We start from the raw sequence: 24,870 nt of genomic DNA, 5'->3' as shown, positions 1-24,870 counted from the left end.
ATAATTGTTGTGTGCTACTAGTTGTGGGTGCTACGTACGCACGAGGTGATGAGAGTCCGTACGTAGCTAAAAGCATGTTTATGTCCGGGTAGACTTAGGATTTTATCATGTAATATTTTAATTATTTGAACTCATTTTGCTAGCTTAATTAAGTGAATTTATAATTGAAATTGATTTGGGAATATATTAGGCTGAACTTTATCACCTTGAGTTGTTTGGCGAGATATTTGATAAATGGTAAAAATCATGTTTACTTTATGCTCTTGTACCTGTGTTGTAAGCATCTGACTCGTAATTCAATAAGTTTCTTCCTTTCTTGTGGATCGGGCCGAATGCCTTGGCAGTATATTAAGATGCATCTCTGGTTCACATCGGTCGACCCTTGGCAGTGTACACACCACTATGGATTGGGCCGTACGACCATGGCATAATCTTGCGTGATACCGCTAGCAGTCCAGATATTCATGAGATTCCCCTTTTATTTAGAGCTGGCATTTATATGGTATTCCTTATTCATTTGATATTTCATTTGATATTTCTGATCTGTTGAGATAGCGTAGGAGATTTGAGATATTTATATAGTCAAAAGAAATGTTAGAGGATTATGTTAGTTACCGTTTTACCTTATTATTACCGTTGTGCTTCATATCAGTTTATGATTTATCATGTTGATTTATGGGACCACTAGTAAGTGTCAATGTCGACCCCTCGTCACTACTTCTCCAGGGTTAGGCTAGATACTTACTGGGTACGTATTGATTTATCTACTCATGTTACACTTCTGCACTAAATGTGCAGGATCTGACAGGTTCATTTGGTGGCCATCTTGGCGCGTAGACACAGCTACTAAGGAGACTTTATGGTGAGTTGCATTCCAGGATACGTATCGTAGCCCACGGAGTCTCCATCGTATTATTGACTTTATCCTGTCTAATGTACATTCCAGACAGATGTTGTATTATTATTGTACTCCTTAGTAAATGCTCATGCACTTGTGACACCGGATTTTGGAATATTCTAGTTGATGTTTACGGATTTGCATATTATTATCACCTTTTATTTTTATGCCTTACTAATTATGTATGTACCCATGATTTTAAATGCGTAAATTTCTTTACTTAATAAAATTATGATTCGAAAGTAATAAAATGAACAATTAACGTGATAGTTCACAGTTGGCTTGCCTAACGGTGACGTTGGGCGCCATCACGGCCTATAGTGTGTTTTGGGTCGTGACAGTGAGCCATTATTCCTAAAATATATCATACTCGTCCCTTAGCCCACATTACAACCGTGAAAAAGTCCTAATTGATTTTATATTGAGCGTGCCTACATTAGTTGAGATTTACATTATGGGTAAGCCTATGGTACCAATTTCATGCATGTGACTTCTTTGTGAGAGTGAGCGATTTCTTTGATATATGTGAGTCCTTAAAATATATTTTAGCATTTGATTTGAATGTGTAGATTCAACTTTCTCTCTTTTATTTTCTTGTGAGGGCACATGGTTTCACGACGTATAGGTAACATTATTAGACTTCTCTATGATGTTAGGTGTTCAAGTCATGAGTGCATTGTGATTTTTAGTCGGTTTTTGAGGCTAGGATTATTGTGATCATGTTGTCTTTGTTTTAAATATTTTTGAAGTTTGGCATAAGTAAAGGGAAGTGTATGTGAATACATATGCTTTAGCTTAATTGTTGCTATCAACCATGGTCATTGGTGCAGTGTGCCTCAATTGTGTAAAAATAAAGTGCTCAAAGATAATACAAATTATTGGTTGACTCAAGGACGAGCAGCGTTTTAGTGTGGGGTAGTGATGTTTAGCTATAAGTGTATATTTTTGGTGCATTTGAGTGTTTTAATGATTAATTGTGCGATGTTTGACATTAATTGAGTTATTTTTATGTGTAGGACCATTGGAATACATAAAGGATTGAAAGTTGCATAAAACGATGTTGAAGACACAAGAAAAGAGCACGAAAAGGAGAAAATCAGATCAAGGCAAGGGTACCTCGCCCCAGGCCAGCCTGGTCAACCGTGCTATAGACCAGGCCTCTCGAGCTCTAAAGCCTGGTCCCCCTGCCTGTGAATAAGTTATTTTCTACTCAATTGTGAACTTGGAGACTCCTACCCTAGCCTATAAATACTTCCTAAACATGTCTAAGAAGGGGATTGGACGTTTTTAGAGAAATTTTGATGAAGGAAAAGTACAGAGCCGTCGTGGAGGCTGAATTTTATCTTTTCTTCTGCCAAACTTAGTAATGTTTATGTTTCTTTTTATGATTTACTGTTTGGCTACCATATCTATGTGGAGCAAAACTTCACGTTCTGGGGTTTTGGTTCTTTCATGACTATTGTTATTCGAATATTGATTTATTTATTTAATCTTGTGCTTAATTATTTGATTTCTTGATCACCAATTGAATATTATCTACGAATCTAGAGTTGAACTCGAAAGTTGGAATTCTAGATTGTATATAGGATTGAATAAAGAAAGTTCTTGAACCTGAGCCTCGGGGAATGGATTCACGGTTAGGATAGAGATATACCTAATTGCCTTGCTTGATTGAAATACAGGAATTATAAATGCTTTCTTGTTTGTAAGGCCCCGTAAATGTTTTCCTATAAACCCTGATTCTGTGATGCCAAGATAGGCATAGAGGTTAATAATTTTTCCTAAAACCCCGGATTCGTACTTTTAGGATTGAACAGTGCGCTGGGAGTTGAAGGAAAATGTTGGGCAGAAGTACGCATTTCTGCGGCCGCAGAACCACTCTGCGGACCATAGACTAGTCGCATAGTGGGGCAATTTTTGGGGCATTTTTTATGTCAATTTCGCGGCCATTATGCGACTGCATAACCGTTTCGCGGGCCGCACTTTGGTCACATAATCATCCTTAGACTTTTTGGAGGGAGGTTCTGCAGTGCACTATGCGACTGCAGAACTGTTCTGCAGGCCGCATAGTGACCGCACACCAGATCAGTTTCTTTCCAGTTCTGGCACCCATTTTCGCGGTCATTTCGCGGACCTCATAACCACTATGCGGTCATATATGTGACCGCAGAAACTGTTCCGGAGCTTCAATTTTGGGATTTTTAAACCCGACCCTATTCCGTTAAAACACCTACCTTGGACCATTTTGATCATATTTTCTGATATTTTAGAGTGGGAGAGAGGGTCCTAGAGGGAGGAAGTGATCTTCATCAAGTTGCTCTTCAATTCTCACTTAAAACCTTGAAGATTATCAAGAGAGGCACCTAGGTCTTCTTCCTAAGAGGTAAGATTCTATCACTCAAACTCTTAATTTCAAAATGTAACTAGAATGGGCCATTAGTAAGGTAATTCATGGGGATGGGAGTGCTTACCTTGCATGCATGTGTCCTTGAAATATGTGGGAAGATTGTGAGCTAAAAATGATAGAGAATGGGTTGGGGAATGATGGAATCTTCCACAAAAAAAGGCCTTAAAACGTTGATGCACACCAAGTGTTGGATGATATGCTCAAATAAGCTAAAACCATGTTCATCTTCCTAATTTTGGTTGAATTTTGTTATATTGCTGAAATAGATCGAAGTTGCTAATATTCCGGAACATCTTAGAGTTTTAAGAAGCTCAATTGAGGTATGTTGGCTAAACCCTCTTCTCCTTAAAATTGAACCCCGCGGTGTTCGTGTAATTGGAGTAAGCCCTTGATCATTATAGAATTGGCGATTTCTAATGTGTTTGTGTTGAAGGATGTAATTTCAATATTTATTCTAAATGCTCAATCATGTTATATTATTATTTGAGGATGTGTTCAAAACTGTGGAATATGTGTTAGAAATGTTAAGACTTCATGTCAAGATCGAAATAAAGGTTGTTATGCCAAATTGTATGAAAAGCCTCAATGTGCCTAAGACTCCCAGATTGATCATATGTGAATTTAATGTCTTGAATGGGAAGCCTTATTGTTGTTGATAATGATAATGATATTGAATATGGAAAAGGCGTCTGGAACTATGAAATACAGCCAAGTACCAAGAATGACTTTGTAATTGTAATCACTAGTGCCAATGAATTGAAAGTATAAGAAAGAAGTACGATATGAGATGATTGACTAAAAAAAGGTAATGTCTCAAATGAGATGGCCTAGCCGATCGGGCCGAGATCGAACTCCGTGTAAGAACACGGTGGTATTGTGGATGAAATTGTGAAAAGGGTTGATGTCTCAAATGATATGGCCTAGCCGATCGGGCCGTGAATGGACGCCATGCCGCACAAATGTGGTACTGTGCTGGAAATTATAACAAAATTGTGGTAATGTCTCAAATGAGACGACCTAGCCAATCGGGTCGAGATCGGACTCTGTGTAAGAATACAGAGGTATTGTGAATTGTGGAATATCGGTACTAAAGATCACCCAACCTAATAATATGAAAATTGACTTGAAAACACATATGATCCTTAACTTGTTGTTCTAATATTATTTGAAGCCCTTATTGAATTCTTGATTGTTCATCTTGTATTATTATTCGTTCTATTGAGTTGGTGTTTAGCTTTACATACTAGTGTTATTCGACGGTACTAACGTCCCTTTTATCGGGGGCGTTGCATCTTTAAATGGATGCAGGTGGTTACATAGCAGACAGTGTTAATCACAGATAGTACTGCATCCTCTTCTCAGCGGAATCGGTGAGCCCCATTTCATTTCGGGGTTATGTATTGTATCTTTTGTTTATATTGTGGTCACTTTTGAGGTATAGCTAGGGCCTTGTTGTCGGCACCATCTTTACTCTCTTTTACATCTTTAGAGGCTCCGTAGATAGTATGTGGATTGTATGTGGGTGTTGGGAATGTTAAACAAGTATATGTTGTGTTTGATCACTTGTTCCACTCAAACTATAATAATCTGTATATTTTGAGACTTAAAGACGAACTAGATAACAAAACGATTTAGGATTTTATGAATGATCTTCCTACTGTATAATTAATAAAATCACGTCTTTTCTTGATCATGGGTGAATTGGGTAGAAAGTATCTAACAGGCTTGCTCGACCGGGTTCACTCGGTTGAGCGCCGGTCGTGCTTCCCGAGGTTGGGCGTGACGTTAGTCTTAATTTTATAGACATATAGGTAGTAAGTTAACTTGGATAGGCGAGTAAGAACTCGACAGATTCTTACGAGTAATATTAACCATGTCAACCAATAAACTAGATAAATTAGTTAGTCAATTCAATTGAAGAATACAATAGTAATGTTAGAAAGCCATAACTCTAGATCATTTTCATTACATTGATAACATAAAAATCTATTCTTCCTTTGTTCAAAGTTTATTTTTTATTTTCTTTTAAGTTAATTATTTAGCATGACTACTTTTAGGTTTAATCCTTGTTTAGATAATTAGGATAGTTGTGCGTTTGGCTGCAATAAATCATCAATCAAATGTCAAAATCAAAGATAGAATTATTTAATATAATTAAAACAAAGTCAAAAATACTTACCCCAATCCATGTGGTGAAAATCCTCTCCAAAATTGCCCAAAACCAAGATCTAGATCCCAAAATATGATGAAATAACCAACCCTCGATATATATAAAATCTGCTCAGGGATTTCCACATTTGCGGACAAAGTAGCGCACCTGCGCTCCAGCATTTGCGACCACTGTTCGCAGAAGAGAATAGTGTCTGAGTGCCTCTGATGTAGCAAATGCGACACAACCTTCGCATTTACAAAGGTCCCCTTTCTCACAAATGAGGACAAAGCTTCATATTTGCGAAGTTGCCAAGCCACTACTCAGTGTCGCAAATGTGACACAACCATAGCAAAAGCGATTCCCCATGGCTCGCAAAAGCGACACTGACTTTGCAAATGTGATGTATTCCATCCCATGCCTAACATCGCAAATGCAAGGCTGACATTAAAAATCTAAGGTTCGTATTTGTCACGACCCAAAATCTCACCTTAGAAATCGTGATGGTACCTAGTCTCTAAGACTAGGTAAGCCTAACACATGAGGAGATATAATAGAGATAACCATCTTAACTGTATAAAACTTAAACTAATAAATGGAATAACGTAACTAAAACTGAACAAATGTTCTATAATCCCCAGAACCGGTAGTACAGAGTCATAAGATCTACCGACATACACTAAAATTTCTAAATACAATACTGCTCCCAAATGAAGATAAATAGCATTAAAGATAATATCTGAAGGTGACTCCGAGGCCTACGAACGTCAAGTAGGTTTACCTTGAAGTCTCCAGCCATACAGACACAACTCTCAAGAACCAACACAATCATAAGTACCTGGATCTGCACAAAAATATGCAGAAGCGTAGCATGAGTACACCATAGGGGTACCCAGTAGGTATCATGACTAACTTCAGTGGAGTAGTAATGAGGTAAGTCGAGACACTCACTAGACATAAAACTTGTGCAAGATATTAACATAAAGCTAGCAATGGAAAGAATGTTAATGTAAGGCTTACAGCGTAAAGATTATTAATATAAAACCAATAAAGGAATAATAGAAACACAATTGAAAATAAGAAGTAAACGAGTAATAAAGCAGCAACATAATCAGAACACAAATGAAATATGAATGAACTCAAATTAGGAAAACAGATGACAATTCAAGTAATCAAATCATTCCCAACGCATGACTTACAACAAGAATTACCCCGAGGCACCACACCTCGTAACCAAAAATCTTAAGCCACAATTTCAAATCTTAAACGCATGACACCTCGTGCCCACAGAATCAATCACCTCCGCACGGCAAAGTCCATGTGTTATCATGTACATTGTATCCGTGTCAAATGCCAAATAAAATATTTGAGAGGTTTATTTAAATACAATAAGGCATAATAACAATCTTGAATAAAGTAAGGCGTCAAATGAGATAATGAATTTAATTTAGAAAACAAATAAAGTAAAGTACAATTTATATAAAAAATAGTATCAAATGAGTTTAGTTTATAAATCAATAAGGTAAAGTAAAAAAGCATTTTTAAATTAAGAAAAACATCAGACAAGTTAACGAATTAAATATAGAATTTGTTAAATAAAGGCGTGATAACAATTTCACGTAACGTAAAACATCAAATAGGGTAATGAATTTAATTTGAGAACCCAATTAAAGTAAAATATAATAATCATTTAAAAATAGCAAAGCACTGAGTGAGATAACGAGTTTTATCTTGAGAGTCACACAAAGTAAAGCATGTTAATATTCTTTTATTTAAAACTGTTATGTTACCGACAACTCAACAGAATATGAGATAATGACTCCACGCAAGTAAATTCATCTTAAAACTCAATTCACCAAGTAACACAGAGGTACTGGTTGGCACATTAAAGAAACTCAGCAAATCACGTAGAATACATGACTCACATAAGAAGTCACAATCGTTCCCACACAAAAATAATAATAAATAACCAAATACAATCAAAATACAAGATGATTTAAGGAAAAAAAATAACTGTTCAAATCAATAAACCTTTCAAATATATAATGTACAACAAAATCACACTGAGGTACCATGCCGCATATCCACATTTCACAATTCAAAATCACAACCTTTCCTTATACCGCCACGTGAGCCTTACATTTAGATATTTTTGAAAATATTTTTTCTGAAATAGCTACACGCACTTTAGCCCCCCTTATGTCGTCGCGTGGCTTCAAGTAATTCTCTTACTAGCAACATGCACATAAATCTCACCTTATGCCGCCGCATGCACATTAACCCTTATCCTTATATTATCGCATGTGCATCAATATCACAACACAATAATCAACTTGCACCACACGTGCCCATACGCCACAGCATTACCAAATCAACAATAACAAGGTTACCACAACACATAGGCCACGGCTCAACCACAATGTGTACAAGAATCTCAATAATAACAAAATGAATGAGAAACAACCCAACAAGGTAAGATATTCCAACAACCAAAAATTTTAACCACAACTGTGTTAATTAGGGGTGCTTATCGGGCAGATAATACGCTTAACGGTTTGGCTTATCGGTTATCAACTTTTAAATGTACTAATCTGTTAGCCAACCAATAAGATAGCAGGCGGTTCGATATCGGATTAGCAATTATCGGGCGGTTATCAGGCGGTGCATCGGTTAAATCTAAGACTAAGTGACAATGAAAATTAAAATTATATGTAGTCCAACTTCAACCGTCGAAATTAAAATAACAGCTTCTAGTATGAAAGTCATCCTCCTATCTGTATCGTAGGGCATCATTCTTATTTAAAAGTACATATTTTTTACTCCAATGGGATAATCATTTTGCCGGACCATCTTATTTCATATTTTTTAATTGTATAGTTTGAAATTTGAACATATCTAAAGCTAAAAATTGTACCATACATTGTTAGCTAAAATAAAATATTTTTGCAGAATGAAAAGAGGCTAACAATAAAGAGTGGAAGTTTCGTTTCAGATCATAATGCATATCCTTTGGTGGGTAAAAAATATGCAAGATTCATTATTATGCTTTGAATTGCAATTATATAAACCTCACTTGTTTTTCAAAGGTATTTTTTAATGAGATTAAATCTTGTAACATAGAAAAAAAATTAATTACTTTTCACAATATGTTGTAAAACTTTATTTAATAAGAATTAAGAATAAGAGAGAAATAGTATAGCGAGAAATACCCTCCACAAATGCACAACAAGATACACTAGGCTGATATGACACGTGTATATAAGAAATTTAAATGATTCTTAACGGGTTTAACGGTTTATCCGATAAGAAAATTGAGTAATCCGCCCCCAAACCGTTAAGCCGTTAATTATAAAATCTCAATCTGCTCACCATCCATTAGCCCGATAACCTGATACCAATAACCCAATAAGCCATCAGTTCGGTTTGGTTAACGGTTCGGTTCTGAACACCCCTAGTGTTAATAGCTTTCAACAACTACAACTTCAATAACTCAACAATGAAGGTATTTTCATGAAATAGCAACTTCAAATCAAATGCATAACTTAGGCTCGATAAGGAAAGAGATAGCACAAACTAGCAACTACAAATAAATACATGAGAATAACTCAACAATGGGTGAAATAACATGTAATAACAACTACCACTAAATGCATATAAGAGTAACCTCGACAAATGAAAAATAGAACATATAATAACAACTTTAGCTAAGGCATGTAAGAATAAACTTGACAACGCAAAGATAGGACAAATAATAGCAACTTCAATTAAATGCCTATAAGTGACCTAAGAGTCTAAACTGGTCAACTGTTCACATATAAGCCCGTATACACACTCGTTACCTCTTATACACGTCTTTAACATAATTCAAATAGTATAATTAAACCCAAATCCTAAGGGATAGCTTCCCCTACACAAAGTTAGGCAAAATACTTACCTCAAAGAAGCTAAATCAATGATCTAAAAAGCCCTTCCCGTGTTAAACAACCTCCGGATGGCTCGAATCTAGCCAAAATAACTTAATATCATAAATAAAAGCCATAAAAAATAATTTTGGATAATAAAGTTTTAATCTTTAATAAAAATTAAAAAGTCAACCCAAAAGGTCAACATCGGGTCCGCACCTCGGAACCCTACAAAACTTATAAATTCCGAACACCCATTCCGATACGAGTCCTACTATACCAAAATCATTCAATTCCGACCTCAAATCGGCCTTCAAACCATCAATTCATATTTTAGAAAGTCTTTACTCAAATCCCCAATTTCTCCAATTCAAATCATTAATCAAACACTAAAATCAAGGTTGGAATCATAAAATAATAACAAATCCGAGCCAAAAATACTTACCCCAATCCAAATAATAAAAATTCTCTCCAAAATCACTCAAAACCGAGCTCCAAAACCTTGTGAGAAAAGGTAACTAAATTTCGTAACAAGAAAAATATAATAGCAGTTGTCCCAGCTCGAATTAGGTTCTAGATAATCCCGAAACTTATGTTTGATAAGCCAATCACGATCCTTGTTAAATTACATCCAAGATAGCCTCATGAATCACCCAATTTGGCCTTCAAATGAGGGAGATATGATTTTTTGAAGTTTTAAAAGCAATCTGAAAATTTCAGGGATATAACTAGCATTTTCGTAATTACTTACACCTGGGAAAAAAAACAGCAATATGAAAATCTTCATTTTAACACCCAAAATATATTCGGGACCGACAAGAGTAGGTTGTTCAAGTGGTGAGCGCTCGCCACTTCCAACCAATAGGTTGTGAGTTCGGGTCACCCCGAGAACAAGGTGGGGAGCTCTTGGAGGAAGGGAATAAAAAAATAAAAAATAAAATAAAACACTCATTCGGGACCTCCCGGACACAAATCATATATGCATTTCAATTATAAAATACGCTACGAACCTGCTCGCGCACTCAAAACACCTAAAAGAGGCCATCTTTACCCGATATTGATCATGGTCAAATTTTAAATCTTTAACATAACTAGTTTCTCAACCAATGATCTGAAATACACCTGAGCCCCTCGAGACCCCATCCAATCATACCAACAAGTACAAATACATCATGCAAACTTATCCAAAGCCTCAAAACACCCATAAAAATATCACAACAAAGAATCGAGAATCAAACTGAATAGAACTTCTCTTAAGTTAAATCTCCATTCTTTCAAAAGAGTGTCTGAATCACACTTAAACACTTCGAATTACTTTCAAACTTTGCACATGAGTTCAATTCAACTATATAGACCTATCCAAAGTCTCGGAATACCAATTGTAATCCAATAACATCAAAGTCAACTCTTGGTCAAACTTATGAACTCTTAAGTTCTTCAAATTGCCAACTTTCGACAAATAATGTCGAATTCTTCTGGGAACCTCCGAAACCAAATTCGAACATACGCACAAGTTCAAAATCATCATATGAACCTATCGGAATAATCAAAACCCGATTCCGAGTTCGTTTACCTAAAAGTCAAACTTTAGTCAACTCTTCCAACTTAAAGCTTCTAAAACGAGAAACATTCTTCCAAATCAATCCTGAACCGCTCTAAAATCGAAACCAACCATACACGTAAGTCATAATACATAATATGAAGCTACTCACAGTCTCAAACAATCGAATAGAACGCTAAAGCTCAAAACGGTCGTTACAATATTTGCGAACAGGTTCTCGCAAATGCGAGACCTGCAGTTCAGCAACACCAGTTGTTCATCAGCTATACCAAAACTATCTGCAACGCATCCGAAACTCACCTGAGCCCCTCGAGCTCCAATCCGAACATCCACACAAGTGTTACAACATCATACAAACTCGCTCGCAAATTCAAATCATTAAAATAATATCAAAATTCAAGAATCGATCACTAAAACTCAAGATTTTCAAGTTCAAAACTCAGTTTTTTTATTTTCTTCACATATAGTGTTGAATCGGCCTCGGGTCACTCGGAACCCCAACCAAACATGCGTATAAGTCCGAAATCATCATATGAACCCACCAGAATCATCAAATCACTGATCCGAGGTCGTTTACCAAAAATGTTGACTGTGGTCAACTCTAGCCACATTTAAAGTCAAAAATCACATTTTCTTCGAAATTTCACATATAAATTTTCTGGAAAACGACTCGGACCACGCACGCAAGTTATAAATCATCAAATTGAGTTATATAAGGTCTCAAAACACAGAAATAGGAGCTAGTACTCAAAACAGCCTATTGGGTCGTTACATCATGAAAATGGCGCCTCTAAATTTTTTAACTTTTCGGTGAAATAATTTAGAAAACTTGCAGACTTTAGCTCTGTATATTTACCATTAGATTGTTCTAAAGAAACTAGAGTTTAATCAAATGAAAAGTCTGTTTAACCTCTTGAAGGACAATACTTTCTCGCTTTTGGCATATCAAGTATCAACATTTTCTTCACTCTACTCTACCACAGAATTCTTCAGCTAGCCACATGCATTTTCATCAGGTTAATTGGATAGCTTAATTATTTCTCCTGTATTGCTAATTTCTGTGGTTTCTCCTTTCTAGTGTTCTCATCATATATCTTGCATGAATTCAAACTGGAAAACATGGAAAAGAAACATATATTCATATCTTGCCAAACCATGATCTCATCAATGTCATCAAGTGTGTCCGAAATCTTGATTCATATCCATACATGTAATCACAAAAGATTAGTGGAGTAAAACATTTGGACAATGAAAATAAAGGTGACAAGAGGGACTCACCTTTGAAAAAAAATTCTAACGACAAGACTAACTGATTTATAAGGAACAATTTATTTATTTTTCTAGCGACACCTAAAATGCCATCAGGAACAATTTATTTGTTTTTCTAGCGACACCTAAAATGCCATCAGTTCTATCAGGATCATGAAAGTTACCCTTTAAAAGATTAATACTCCCTTTGTTTCACAATTTAAGTGTCGTACTTTCCTTTTTTCTAAAAGAATGACTCTTTCAATATTTGGTATCTCTTTAACTCTAATATTCTACATGGCAGGTTTAAGGGCCACAAGATTTAAAGGACATTTTGGTACATACACACATAATTATTTAAAGACCACAAAATTCAAAAATTCCCGATATTTTCTTAAAGCTCGTGCCTAGTAAACTAAGACATTTAAATTGAAAGGGAGGGAGAAGTTGTTATCCGACTTTTATCGGATGTTAAGATAGCAAGGACAAATCTATGTCATGGTCATTGGCAAAAATGTGCCGTCAAAAAGGTTCAAAAGTGTAACGCCTGCCTGCTCGTTGAAATTGGAACTTCTAAGAGAATACAAAATTGAGGTGTAAGAACACAATCTCCAGCAGGAAGGAAATCAATATAACAAGCAAAACTTATCTTGACCTCTGTAACACGTAAAAATCGTTGCTTAATTACATGATCGAAATCAAAAGCTACTTCTAAAATTCTGCAGTATTATCCGTCAATCATTCTAGGTTTACATCATAAAGATCTGGAAGAAGCCTTCTCGTGGAAGTAGTTTCATCTTTACCAGGGACAGAGACCGAGGAATCACTCCAAGGTGCATTCATACTTTGCACTTGACTGTCCTGAGAGTAACTTGAAACCTGTGTTTGACTGTCTTGTGATAGTTTCTCAAAAGATTTGAATCTCATGTGGTCATCTGATGTGGTGCGCTTAACTAGTGGTGCTTGCACCGGAACTTTTCCTTCGAGCATACTCACGACAGAAGACATGCACGGCCTGAGAGTGGGAGAGGGATTGGTGCACAACAGACCCAGATTTATCATCTGCATTACCTCTTTTTTGGAGTAACTTGATCCGAGACGTGGATCCACTAATTCTAAGAGATTTCCCTGTTCCTGTAGGACGTAAGCCTGCACTCCAAATAGAAAACAAAATTGTTATCGAAAGCAAGACAAAGATTGGAGATGAGGGAGGAAAAGACAGTAAGATGTGCAAAAATGCATCAATAAGAATGTGAGTAGAAATAATGAAAGAACTATGATTCTAAAATTTTCTTTCTCATCCAGTAGGAATGAGAAATGGAGATATCAAAGAAAATCCAGATTGCAATTAATCAAAAATATACATGGAAGATTTATGATGAATAAGTTTGACGATTTACCCAGTCAAGAAGGTAAACAAATTCCTCTTTTGGCCTGTAGTTTGTGTTGCTTTTCCCACTGACAATCTCTAATGCAACAACTCCAAAGCTATAAACATCAGCTTTATCTGTCAAGTAGCCTCTCATTGCATACTCGGGAGCCATATAACCTCTAACAAACAGGAAAAAGAAAAGTAAGATACTTCCTAGTAACCATGTTACTGCGACGAAGTACAAAATTCAAATGCACAGAACTGTTACTCTCTCATTGCATGTAGCAAGAACTTTTGAGGTGTTTAGTTGTGCCTCAAAGTCAGAAGAGTTCACTACTGTTACAGGATTTCTTTTTCAAACTGATATATGCTCTTTATTGTTTCTAAACAAAGAGAGGATTATATCTAGACAAAGTACAATGAAAGTGAGGATAAGAAGGCTCACTCACACTGTTCCAGCAATTCGGGTGCTAATATGAGTGTTCTCTTCTTCATCTAGTTTTGCCAATCCAAAATCTGAAATCTTAGCACTCAGATCTTTATCAAGAAGCACATTGGTTGCCTTTATATCTCTGTGAACAATTTTCAATGCTGATTCTTCATGCAGGTAAGCTAACCCTCTTGCTATTCCTAAGCATATCCTTTTTCTGGTTGGCCAGTCTAGGTTCAACCTCTGGTCGTCACGGCCTAAGAAAAGGAGAAATAGAGGAATATAGGGTGGCATAAAATATCATTGCGATGATTAATGATTTTAAAAATGATGTTTCAAAGCTTTACCAAAAAGAGCTCGAGCAAGACAGTTGTTTTCCATGTATTCGTATATCACCAATAATTGGTTCCCTTCTATACAACAGCCATAAAGCCTCACAAGGTTTGGGTGGTGTAGAGCTGAAATCATGCCTATCTCGTTGACAAATTCACGATTTCCTTGCTTCGACTTGGAAGAGAGCTGCTTAACAGCTATTATTGCACCATCTGCAAGTACACCCTACAGACAGCAGGATTAGGATTAGTTCACAATCATCATATTACAGACAAAAGAATGTTGCTACTTAACTATTCAGCACTACTGTATTTTCCTATAAACACAACATCAAGCATAAGCAATGGGAAGTATGGCCACAGAACTGCAAGTTGTCCTACCACAAAATCAGTATTGATAGAGATAGTGAGAGTAGCTACCTTGTAAACTGGTCCAAACCCTCCTTCACCAATTTTGTTGGCGGGATCAAAGTTATTTGTAGCAGCTTTAATTTGTCTAAGTCTAAAATGACCTGTTTGTAAATCAAGGGCTCTGAGTTCTGTAACAAGAAGAATACTACAAACGTCAGTACATAAAGATCTCCTAAAACATCTGTATGATGAAGACAGATTAATCAGTCATGAAGATTTTGCTGTGTGCTAACTATTTATGATATATGGCATGATGTCGATCCACCAACAAAACAATCGTCTCAATGCTGATCAATTAAAGGCAGATGATTAATTTGTATGAAGCGACTAGATTATCATAACAGAAATATCGCTATACTATCAAATAGTTTCAGACCATAACAAGGAATACGAAGTTTTTGTCGTTGTAGCTCCTCCATTTCCATTTGTTTAAGCATGTAGAGAGTGAATAAATGCTTTGACGTATGTAGTACCTATTTCTTCCTTATTTTGCCCTCCAAAAATGCCTTTCTTCCACAGAACAACCACAATTATCAGAAGCACCACAATTGAACCAAGTACAATGCCAATAACAGCTCCGACATGTAACCGGCCTGTATCAATATTATAGTCTGCAAGAAGAAAGTGGGATTTCATTGAAGATAAAATTTTGGGAAGATAAAGTCTATAGGCAGAGATATACTGACTTGGTGTCACTGTGATAGCTGAAATCAGAGGTCCATATACACCTCTGTCAGGAATAGCGGTGGTCCCCTTCCCCGTCCAATACAAGTGAATCTCCAGAGTGCTACCATTAACGAAAACATCTTTAAAGTCCATGGTAATTCCTTTCCCAACACCCTTAGCTTCCTCCATAATGTTGAAGTCCTTCAAAACTACATTTCCCTGTGTAAGAAATCAAAATATACTGCATTATCTCCAATAGATTGGTACCTTGCATACCAATAAGTTTAAAATCTTATCAGAACTCAGTAAATCAACACTCAAGTACCTTCTAGCCTAATCCAAGAAGTTACCAAATCATATCAGAACTGAGTGAATCAATAGTTAAGTTACATATTTACAGAAGAGGTTAGGTTTCCACTTACTTGTATTGATACATCAAATATCCTCCTTCCGAGGCTGCTATATGTGGAGTCATTAGAAAACATTATTTCAGCAAAGTGAAGGCGCACTTTGTAGCTACCTTGTCGCAGGCAAAGCCCATAATATTTGAGAGAAGTAGGGGCAAGGCGTGCTGTCTTGTAAAACTCAGCACCAGCCACGTTCAGTGAAAATGTATTTGTTGCAATATAACTGGCATCTTGAAAACCCGTGTACACTCCTGAACTGCTGAAAGCCCATCTATCGGAGGAGGACACAAAAAAATATGATGGACCTCTATTGGTCAAGTCCTCCTCATATTCATTTCCCTCAAAATTAGTACTACTTCCTCCACAGTTTATGAAAAGCGAATGATCTGCAGATGACATAAAGAGCGGGGCATAAAGAAGGGTTCTGAAATTCTCTCTTAACTCCAAAGATAATTAAAGTACATAAATTGCCACTCCAAGGGTTGGTTCAGGGGTAAACAATACGCAATGCTACTTCAGGCCCTCTCAAGGGCCAAGTTAAGAAATTTGGATTATAAAAAAATATGGTTAATAGGCTGTAACTCTTACGTTTAGCTTCTGCGGGACAAGGGAGGTCTTTCTTGGAACACCAGGCACTCCTGAAATTTCCAATAGATTAAGCCACATAATTAGACAGAAAGCATCATATAAACTAGCAACCTGATGCATAAGACAACATTTAGGACTTACGAGTTGGTCATTGCATTTGAATAGCTGGAGACTAAGTTTCTGCAGAAGAACGAAGGTTTGTAAGTGATGTAATTATAGGACCAAAATTTTCACTTAACAAACAGAAATAATATATGAACCCAAAAAAAGAGGAATAAAGCTCACATGGTAGAGGACTGGCATCCTGTAGCAGATGTTGGTGTGAAATTGTTGTATGATATATCGCTGTATAAAAATAAGATGATCATTGTCATGAACTCAATAGACACCAAATTCTTGTAAATGCATTCTTGCACCAAGCAAAAAGTTTGGTGTAGCATGCTACAATGCATTACTAGCTACAATATTAACCAAACTTTACTACTAAAATGCAGAAAAAGAAACAAACTAGAGCAAATACCAACATGTTCTCTTTACTATCCAATATCCAGCTGGGAATTGCTCCGCTTAATGTGTTGTGAGAAAGAAACCTACATCGCAGATAAAACTGTTGCTTGTTATAAATGAACGAAAACTTTGAGGGAGAGAAGCATGTACAAGATTTAAGCTTCAACTTGTAAGGGTACCTACATGTTATCATAATTCACCTGCCCCAATGTATTTAGGATTGTACCATTCAGCATGTTGTTGCTCAGATCCCTGCAAATAAATAACACTTATCAGAGGCAGGATCAGCATCAAACCGGACAGAAAACTGAACCACTTTGGTATCCGAACAATTAGTGACAATCTGTACTCCATCATGCAACTAAGAGGAAAACGTTGGTATGTAGAAGAATTTCCTTTTATACTATGAAGGGTGATTTTGGGTTTGTATTATATGCAGATTAAAAATTTACGAAATTCGATGAAAGTATACACACCGTTGCAAAAAGAGAAGACGGCAAACAAGAAAAACTGCATCCTGTTACATCACCTTTTCAATTTAGAGTTTAGACCTTGATATGAATATAGAAAGCGTCTTATTTGTTCTGACTAGTCAATCAACAAATCTTGTACAACAATCTCCAAGTCTAATGTTAAACTTGGCAGTCGTATTCGCAATTAGATAGAAGAGTAATATTAATATCTTATAAATTCCAACTTTTGAAAAGATAAAGAAGAGGCAGTCAACACAAGAATATTTGCTATTCAAGTATAATCATAGCTGAGAATCATCAAAATCTATGTCATCTCCGAATACATCTCACCTAGACTTCTATGTTCTAGTACTCCTGACAAACTAAAATGTAAAGAGCCAAAACACTGTACTTGCTAGAGAAAAAGTTTCCCATGAAATAATAAACAGAATGATTAAAAAATAAAAAGAAAACAAACTTACAAAAGTTTCAAATCCTTCATGTCACTTAAGTATCCCGGAATTGGACCAAAAATTGAGCAATTTCTCAAAATCCTGCATCAATAAAGTCAAATTAGAGAACCGTAAGAAATTATGATGAACAGATGTAATTGCTAATTTTCCAACTACAAGCATATACTACTCACAGCCTTTTCATTTGAGTGATGCCTTGAAGATTTGGGAATCGCATTTGTTTTCCTCTCAAATCAGATATTCTCCTGACAATAACAATGCACATGAGAACTTCCACTATAATAGCCCTATATCCTTTCTTATAAAAGTGAATTTAACAGTTATGCGACTATAAAAAGCAGAGAAGTGCGAACTTACAACTCGGTTATGTTTTTCAACTGGGATATTGTAGAAGGAATAGGTCCCTCCATTAACGTTCCTTGTATGTCTCTGCAAAAAAGTTTCATGATAATCGCAATTATATACTATGTATGCTACCATATTTTTGTTGGTCTAAAGTTTAGAATTCTTCATGGAGAAGAAAATTGCATCAAGATTTGCTACTATTAGATGCATACTCACAATCTGTCCATTTTGGTCCAATTGCCAATAAAATCTGGTATGGTTCCAGATATTCTATTCCCATCTATCCTACTGCAAACAGACTAAAGAGTTAAAGACTTAAGAGATAGAAAACACAAAAGGCAGATGTGCTTCTAAAATTTCTTACTTACAATTCTGTCAAGTTCTTAAGATTTCTGAAGTTCTCAGGTATAGTTCCTGTGAGATTATTGGCAGTAAGAAACCTGCAAAATGCTCCTTCAATTAACCATGATAACTGAAAAATCACACCATTCGTTCCGATTTGTTTGGCACATTTTGCTTATTGTTGAGTCAATTTGACCAAATTTTGGAGCTAAATCGGACCAGATTAACTCTTTCTTTATACCAAAACTTAAATCTTAAGAAACTATATATTTTAGTATGAATATCGAGAAGCGAAAAGTGCCAAATATTTTGGAAGAAGAGTAATAATAAGTAGATAATAGACATTGAATATCTGATTACTATGACTTACATTTTACTCAGGCGGCTCAAACTACCAAGGTTTGGAGGAAGAGGTCCTTCAAGTAGATTATTTTCCAGATTTCTGAAAATTCCATTTCATGAATGTGACATCCAATTAGGTACAACCAAAGTATGTAGAAATATAAAAGAAACTATGCAATATCTTTTACTTACAGTTCTTCCAGTGTGTCAATATCACCTAATTCCTTGGGAATCACACCACTGATACGGTTACCCAACAACGACCTATATATTTATGAGTTTGACCAAAATGTAAGAAAAAAAAAAGGAAAAGAAAAACTTCTTCACTGAAACTTTGTAGAAAGATCAAAGGGAAAACAAACTTACAGAATAGTGACACGAAGCTTGCCATAGCTTGAGGGAATCGATCCATTTAAGAAATTGCGAGACAGATCTCTGAAAATGCAAAAATTAATTGAGACTCCAATTTTGCATGTTATGGTCCAGTTTAAACTTTCAGATTTCACACTTTTTAAGTCTATGGTTTACACAACTCAATAGACTTTGTTGCATATAAAGCAACAAACAATGAACTTGTCACTGTTATGATTTGTACAAAAATTGAATAACAACACATGACAGTTTCTGTATTCAAGAGTTTACAAGGCAAAATTTTGATAGTTTGCCTCAGGAAAATTCCAAAAGTATTCCAATAGAGATTTAACCAAGTGGATTTCTGTTCAGAAATACCCTAATTTTAAGCAATTATATTGGTAAAATTCCATTCTTTCATAATACATGCCACTCTCTGTATGTTTGCTTACATAAAATTTTCAAATTTATCTGTGAAAACAAATGAGAGTAATCCTGTGTTTGTTTTCCTATTAACTTTCTGGCCATAATTATTCACCCAAAAAAGCTCATTACATCAAAATATCAACACGAAAGATAGGTCCCATCATCAATTAGGCTCAAGGAACCAACCACTAACTAATTGTCATTGTGTTACATTGATGCAGTGGAAATTTGAATTTTAAAGCTACGAGAAATAAAATAAAATAACTTATCCTATGACTGAATGCAGAGAAAACTATAATCAAAATAATGTTATGGAATTAACTGATACTCACAATTCTCGCAGATGAATAAGCTCTGCAAATTCAGGAGGTAGAATTCCTGTCAAATTACGACCCTTCAATTGGCTGTATCAACAAAAACAGGAGAGAAAATCAAAAATATTTATTAACACCTAACGGTAGAGGAGTTTAGCTAGGAAAAAAAATAACAGGGTTTAAACTTTAAATATTGTGAAGAGGAGAGGCACAAATGCACCGGTGAGAAGGCGTGAGAGGTTGGTTTTGAAGGGCCTAAGGATAGGTAGAGACCGGCCGAAAAAGTATTGGGAAGAGGTGATTACGCAAGATATGGCGTTGCTCCAACTTACTGAGAACATGATCATGGATAGGAAGTTATGCAGGTTGAGAATAAAGATAAATGGTTAGGTAGCACAGTAGCTTTAGTACATGACTTAGTGTCATTTGTGTTTTTCGTACTCCCATGACTTCTATTATTACTTGTAATTACTTTCGTTTCGATTTTTTGATTGCATTAACTAGTATTAGTTTTGTATTTTCGCTTCGATTTTTTTATTAATGTGTTTGTTGTTGCCCTTCCTTTTATCTTGCCTAAATCGAGGGTCTTCTGGAAACACTCACTCTGCCTTCTTAAAGATAGGGTAAAGTCTACGTACACACTACCATTTTTACATCTCACTTATAGGATTACACTGATTTGTTATTGTTATAAGACTCAAAGGGATATAATTCACAAGAAGTCATTGTTCTTGGACGCTCTTTACACCCTATTACGTCGGCCACAATGCTAAATGTCAAGTTTTTGAATGCCAGTAACAAGTGCAGTTGATCAATCAAAAATATCTTTCTCCTTTGAGGTAAGAAAGAAATTAAAACGCCAATATAGATTAGTGTCCAAATAGTACTTTAATAGGGAAATATAGAGCCACGATTGAAGTAGTTGACGAGCATTAAGTGCTGAAAAGCATTACTTAAACTGATAATAAGCCATTAATATGTTTGGTAAAATAACATTGAAAAATAATTTCTCTTAAAATGACTAAATAAAGTTATTTACCAAAAAAAGTTTAAAAGTATTTTCTCGAGGAGAAGAACGACAATGAAAATGAAATGGAGATGGAATTAAGAATTTTATCTAGGAAAAGAGTATTTCGAGAATTAGAAAAAATAAATATTAAGATACTTGTCGAACGAAAAAGGCCAAATAAGTGATACTATGTCATAATAGGTCAATATAATCTAATAATATAAATATATATATATATATATATATATATATATATATATATATATATATATAAAATCACTGCACACAACTTAAACTCGATTAAATGGACATACAGCACTTTTCTTTCTTCATATATATAAATAACAGAAGAAAATCTTTGCAACCTTGAAATACTTACAATAATGAGTCTTCCTTGTAGCATAATTCACATATTAAGATATGATTCAACGTATAAAGAAGGAGCGCTTACATGGTCACCACATGGCAAACTGAGCTGTCATTGAATGAGCAGTCGCATGTTACATTGCTGAGAATTTTATTAAAAGCAGGATCTGTCACGTTGAAACCTCTCCCCTCATTGCAAGAGGCTCTGCTGACGTTCCAAGTTGTGTTCTGAAGTTTCATTGATATTGTTTCCAGAACTTTAACTGTGACATCAAAGTTAAATTATATTTCAATCGTTACAATATCCAGATGATATTGAAGAGCAAATTCTTGCACCTCAAGTAAAGTTACCAGGGTAACATTGGATTAGTTTACATATAAAGCATCGATCATGTTTGTGATTATTACTGTTGTTTGATGCTCCGACGTAGAATGGATAGTCTTGAAAAGAATATATGTACAATAGAATAAGTCTTGCCTAGAGTATAAATTTTATTTTTTTATTTTCCTTTTTGTAATTATCTGATATTTATTATTCACTAATCTGACTAATCTAGATTAATTAGCGTCCCAGAAAATATTAAAAATGAAAGCGCTATACGAATTTTTTTCATTCCCAAGGCTCAAATTTAAAATCTTTAGTTAAGAATAGAAGAATATCGTCTATTCCATCACACCCTTTGATAAAGCATCATTGCTAGAAGCCCGACCACTATAGCATAGAATTTCGTGCCAAAAATTCAAGAATATCGGACACTTAGATTTCACAATTTTCGGGATTAGGACTAGCCAAATACCTTGGCATGATTTAAAATGATGTAGCGTATCATAGTGAATTAGTATCAGAAAAATGCATATAGATAAGAAAAGCAAGCCATTTTGGGCTATACCCAGAATGATAGCACTGAGCCCTCACTGGTATTGAAGAAGGTGAAGGATAGACTGGTCGGTAGCTGTTACTTCCTCCGATTTTTTTAGTTCTTTTCACACATATTAAGAAATTTACCTTTTAAACATTAATTAATAATGAAATTAACCGTATTAACCTTAATTTGTTCATTAAAAATATAACAAATTACTTCAAGGCTTTTTACTCCTAAGACAACTTTGGAAAGAAGTCACTCTTAATATCTGAAAAAATTAAATATTATGGACCATAAAAAGAGATAAAAAAATTACAAAGTGGACCGAATGGAGTATTTGACTTAATTTCAGCCTATAAGACATACATGATCCAAAGGGAACAGGCGCACCTCTTAAAATATACACGTTTTTCGTTTTTCTAATTTTATAGTACATACATATACATAGTTCTACGTGATAAACACGTACTCATAATATATACTATATCTTTAAATATGATTTTTGTGCTCTCATTAAGAAAGAATTTTATAGTTTTAATAATAAAAGTATTTATTTAAACTATCATTTATCTCTCCTCCTTAAAAGTTACTTGATTAATATTTCACTAATTAGAAGTCGATCAAATGAGCTAATAATTTTTTTTAAAAGCGTCAAATATCTTAAAACAAATTCAATTTATTAAAATAATCGATATTTGAAATTAGGGAGTAATTGTTTTGTTTTTGTCTGACGCGCAGAGATGTTGAAAGCAGTAAATTTCGCTTTGGGGTTGAGGGGAAGGGGGGGGAGAAAAGGAATCAATTAACCATTAAAAAATCAACAAAAAACATGTTAAATGCAAGGTGATTAGCATCTCACAATAGAAAAATACGCATGTAATTGACCCTTTACAGTAAGACATTCAACGCGGCCATCACTTCAATGAAAAAGGTTAAGTTATATTATAATTTTTTATATTATTATTGTAATTTAATTATTATTTTGCTTTCTAGGTTATAATATCAGACAAATTTTCCAGTAAATATATGTCAACTTATTCTTATAATGTAAAACTATTTACTTTTTATATTTCTACCGCAGAGAACATAAACTCATAATAGAATAATAATGAACGAAAAGGTCTGGACAGGATATTCTTTCATTATGCAAGACCACTTTATTAGCTAGATATTAACCAATATTGAAAAATCAAAGAACACAAACAAACAAAATATCCGCACACCACAACAGTAACAAAAACCAAACGAAACAAAAAAAAAGGGAAGAAAAAAAAGGAAAAAGAAAAAGCAGACATGGATAGCACGAAAGGCAACCACATTTGAATCAATCTGGAACAGGAAAACAGTTTTAGCTTTCAGAAAACAAATTTAAAGACGAAAATAAAAAAGGAAACGCAGTATGCACAAGAACAAACACAGATCATCAATGTATGGGGATGAAAATCAAAGAGAAGAAAAGAGCGTGTTTAATTTATAGATAAGAAGAGGAAGAAAAAAGAACAATTATAGTACTAATATTTTGCAGAAACCGTCAAAGGAGAGAAAATATAACTACCTTCCTCTGCAGGCAAAAGTTGAGAGACAGATCCCAAAGGAGAGAAGCAACTCAAAGCCAGAGATAGATACACAAACAAAGCACAAAATTTGATACATGCATCCATTTGATTTTCTCGTCTTATTGCTCAATATCAAGTTTTAGGCCCTTAAGCACAAATGCTGCAAAAAGGAAAACACAATTAAACAAGTTGTTCTCATAGTTTAACTTGAGTAAATTATAGTAACACATAAAAGGATAGGAACTAACCATAAGTGAGAATCTGTAATTAGTCGTCTGATAGGATCAACGGGAGGTGGTTACGGGTTCAATCCTTGAATTATAGGCGGGAATGGAGAAAGGAAGAGATAAGTAGTGTTCGCAGAAATGGAAAGAAGGAATGAGTTTTAGGTATTTAATGGTCTTTTTATTTAAAAATGTTTTTGATGTCGACTCCTCTGGTCTCCGTCCAAAGGTCCTCCTTTCTTTTTTTCTGAAGCTCCTTTTTTCTTTAGCTTTTAATTTTCTGCTAGCGTAAAGCGTTTTCCTTTTATTATTTCGAATTCTAATAAGAAGTCAACGTCAAATTATTTTAAGATAAGATTTCTATAGTTTTTTTAATTAAAAGACAACCATATAGATCAAGGGGGTGTATCAATTAGTATCATCTATGAAATTGTCGGTTTGTTATCAATAGTGATGAAGTGGTAATATTTTAATCTGAATCTTGTTCTCCCGGCGTGAAACCATGGTTCCCGTAATTTTGGAATTCTACTGATTCTAAGTACTTCATTTCCATTATTGCATATTTTTATTTTCACTTAAAATTCTAGAATTTGAGTCTCGGATATGAAGTCGATGGAATGCTTATATTCAATGTAAGATTTTTATGTGCAAATCCGGGAAAAAAAGAAAGTCGGTTTGTTGTTTCTTTCAAAGCATAATATTTTGCTTTATATTTTTTAAATTACTATTTTACTATTTGCAACTAGCTATTTCTCCCACAAAAGCTAGTTGAGTTCAGAAAGGTCTATGGAATCTATATTACCAATAGATTCAACCCCCTAAGAGTTTTTTATTTGTTCTATCCATAGACTTGAGCTCTAAATTTGTGGTAGATTTTTCTCAGCAATGTTGTATCTATTCTCCAAACATCTTTATTAGAGAAAAACGAT

General features: G+C 35.0%; 1 protein-coding gene across 2 annotated transcripts; it reads right to left on the bottom strand.

The window, feature by feature from the left end:
- Positions 1–12,760: 12,760 nt before the first annotated feature.
- On the bottom strand, positions 12,761–24,102 carry LOC107794485 (putative LRR receptor-like serine/threonine-protein kinase At1g53440). 2 transcript variants are annotated; one of them, XM_016616979.2, is made up of 25 exons: positions 23,966–24,102; positions 23,717–23,877; positions 21,384–21,561; positions 19,942–20,013; positions 19,199–19,267; positions 19,025–19,096; positions 18,861–18,932; positions 18,517–18,588; positions 18,365–18,436; positions 18,161–18,232; positions 17,977–18,048; positions 17,813–17,884; positions 17,062–17,130; positions 16,896–16,961; positions 16,657–16,716; positions 16,513–16,551; positions 16,372–16,421; positions 15,799–16,169; positions 15,397–15,595; positions 15,184–15,321; positions 14,720–14,838; positions 14,315–14,525; positions 13,987–14,224; positions 13,566–13,716; positions 12,761–13,314 (listed from the first exon to the last, which is right to left on the bottom strand). In XM_016616979.2, the coding sequence occupies exons 2-25, from the start codon at positions 23,820–23,822 to the stop codon at positions 12,904–12,906; spliced, it is 3,051 nt and encodes a 1,016-aa protein (XP_016472465.1). In that variant the 5' UTR covers positions 23,823–23,877; positions 23,966–24,102; the 3' UTR covers positions 12,761–12,903. The 2 variants fall into 2 exon arrangements, with proteins under 2 accessions (XP_016472465.1, XP_075097742.1); XM_075241641.1 differs by having other exon boundaries at positions 15,184–15,595.
- Between the last annotated feature and the right edge of the window lie 768 nt (positions 24,103–24,870).

The sequence above is a fragment of the Nicotiana tabacum genome, chromosome 21 (genome assembly GCF_000715075.1).
Source record: "Nicotiana tabacum cultivar K326 chromosome 21, ASM71507v2, whole genome shotgun sequence".
In the NCBI taxonomy this organism is placed as follows: domain Eukaryota; kingdom Viridiplantae; phylum Streptophyta; class Magnoliopsida; order Solanales; family Solanaceae; genus Nicotiana; species Nicotiana tabacum.
This window is presented reverse-complemented; position numbering and strand designations above follow the sequence as displayed.

Bases quoted from the DNA above. Each gene is read 5' to 3' on its own strand.
- LOC107794485 (XM_075241641.1), bottom strand. From the start codon at position 23,822: ATGGATGCATGTATCAAATTTTGTGCTTTGTTTGTGTATCTATCTCTG. The intron at 18,233-18,364 runs GTGAGTATGCAT...ACTTTTTTGCAG, and splicing joins TGGACCAAAATGGACAGATT to AGACATACAAGGAACGTTAA. The intron at 18,049-18,160 runs GTAAGTTCGCAC...TGTTATTGTCAG, and splicing joins TTGAAAAACATAACCGAGTT to GAGAATATCTGATTTGAGAG.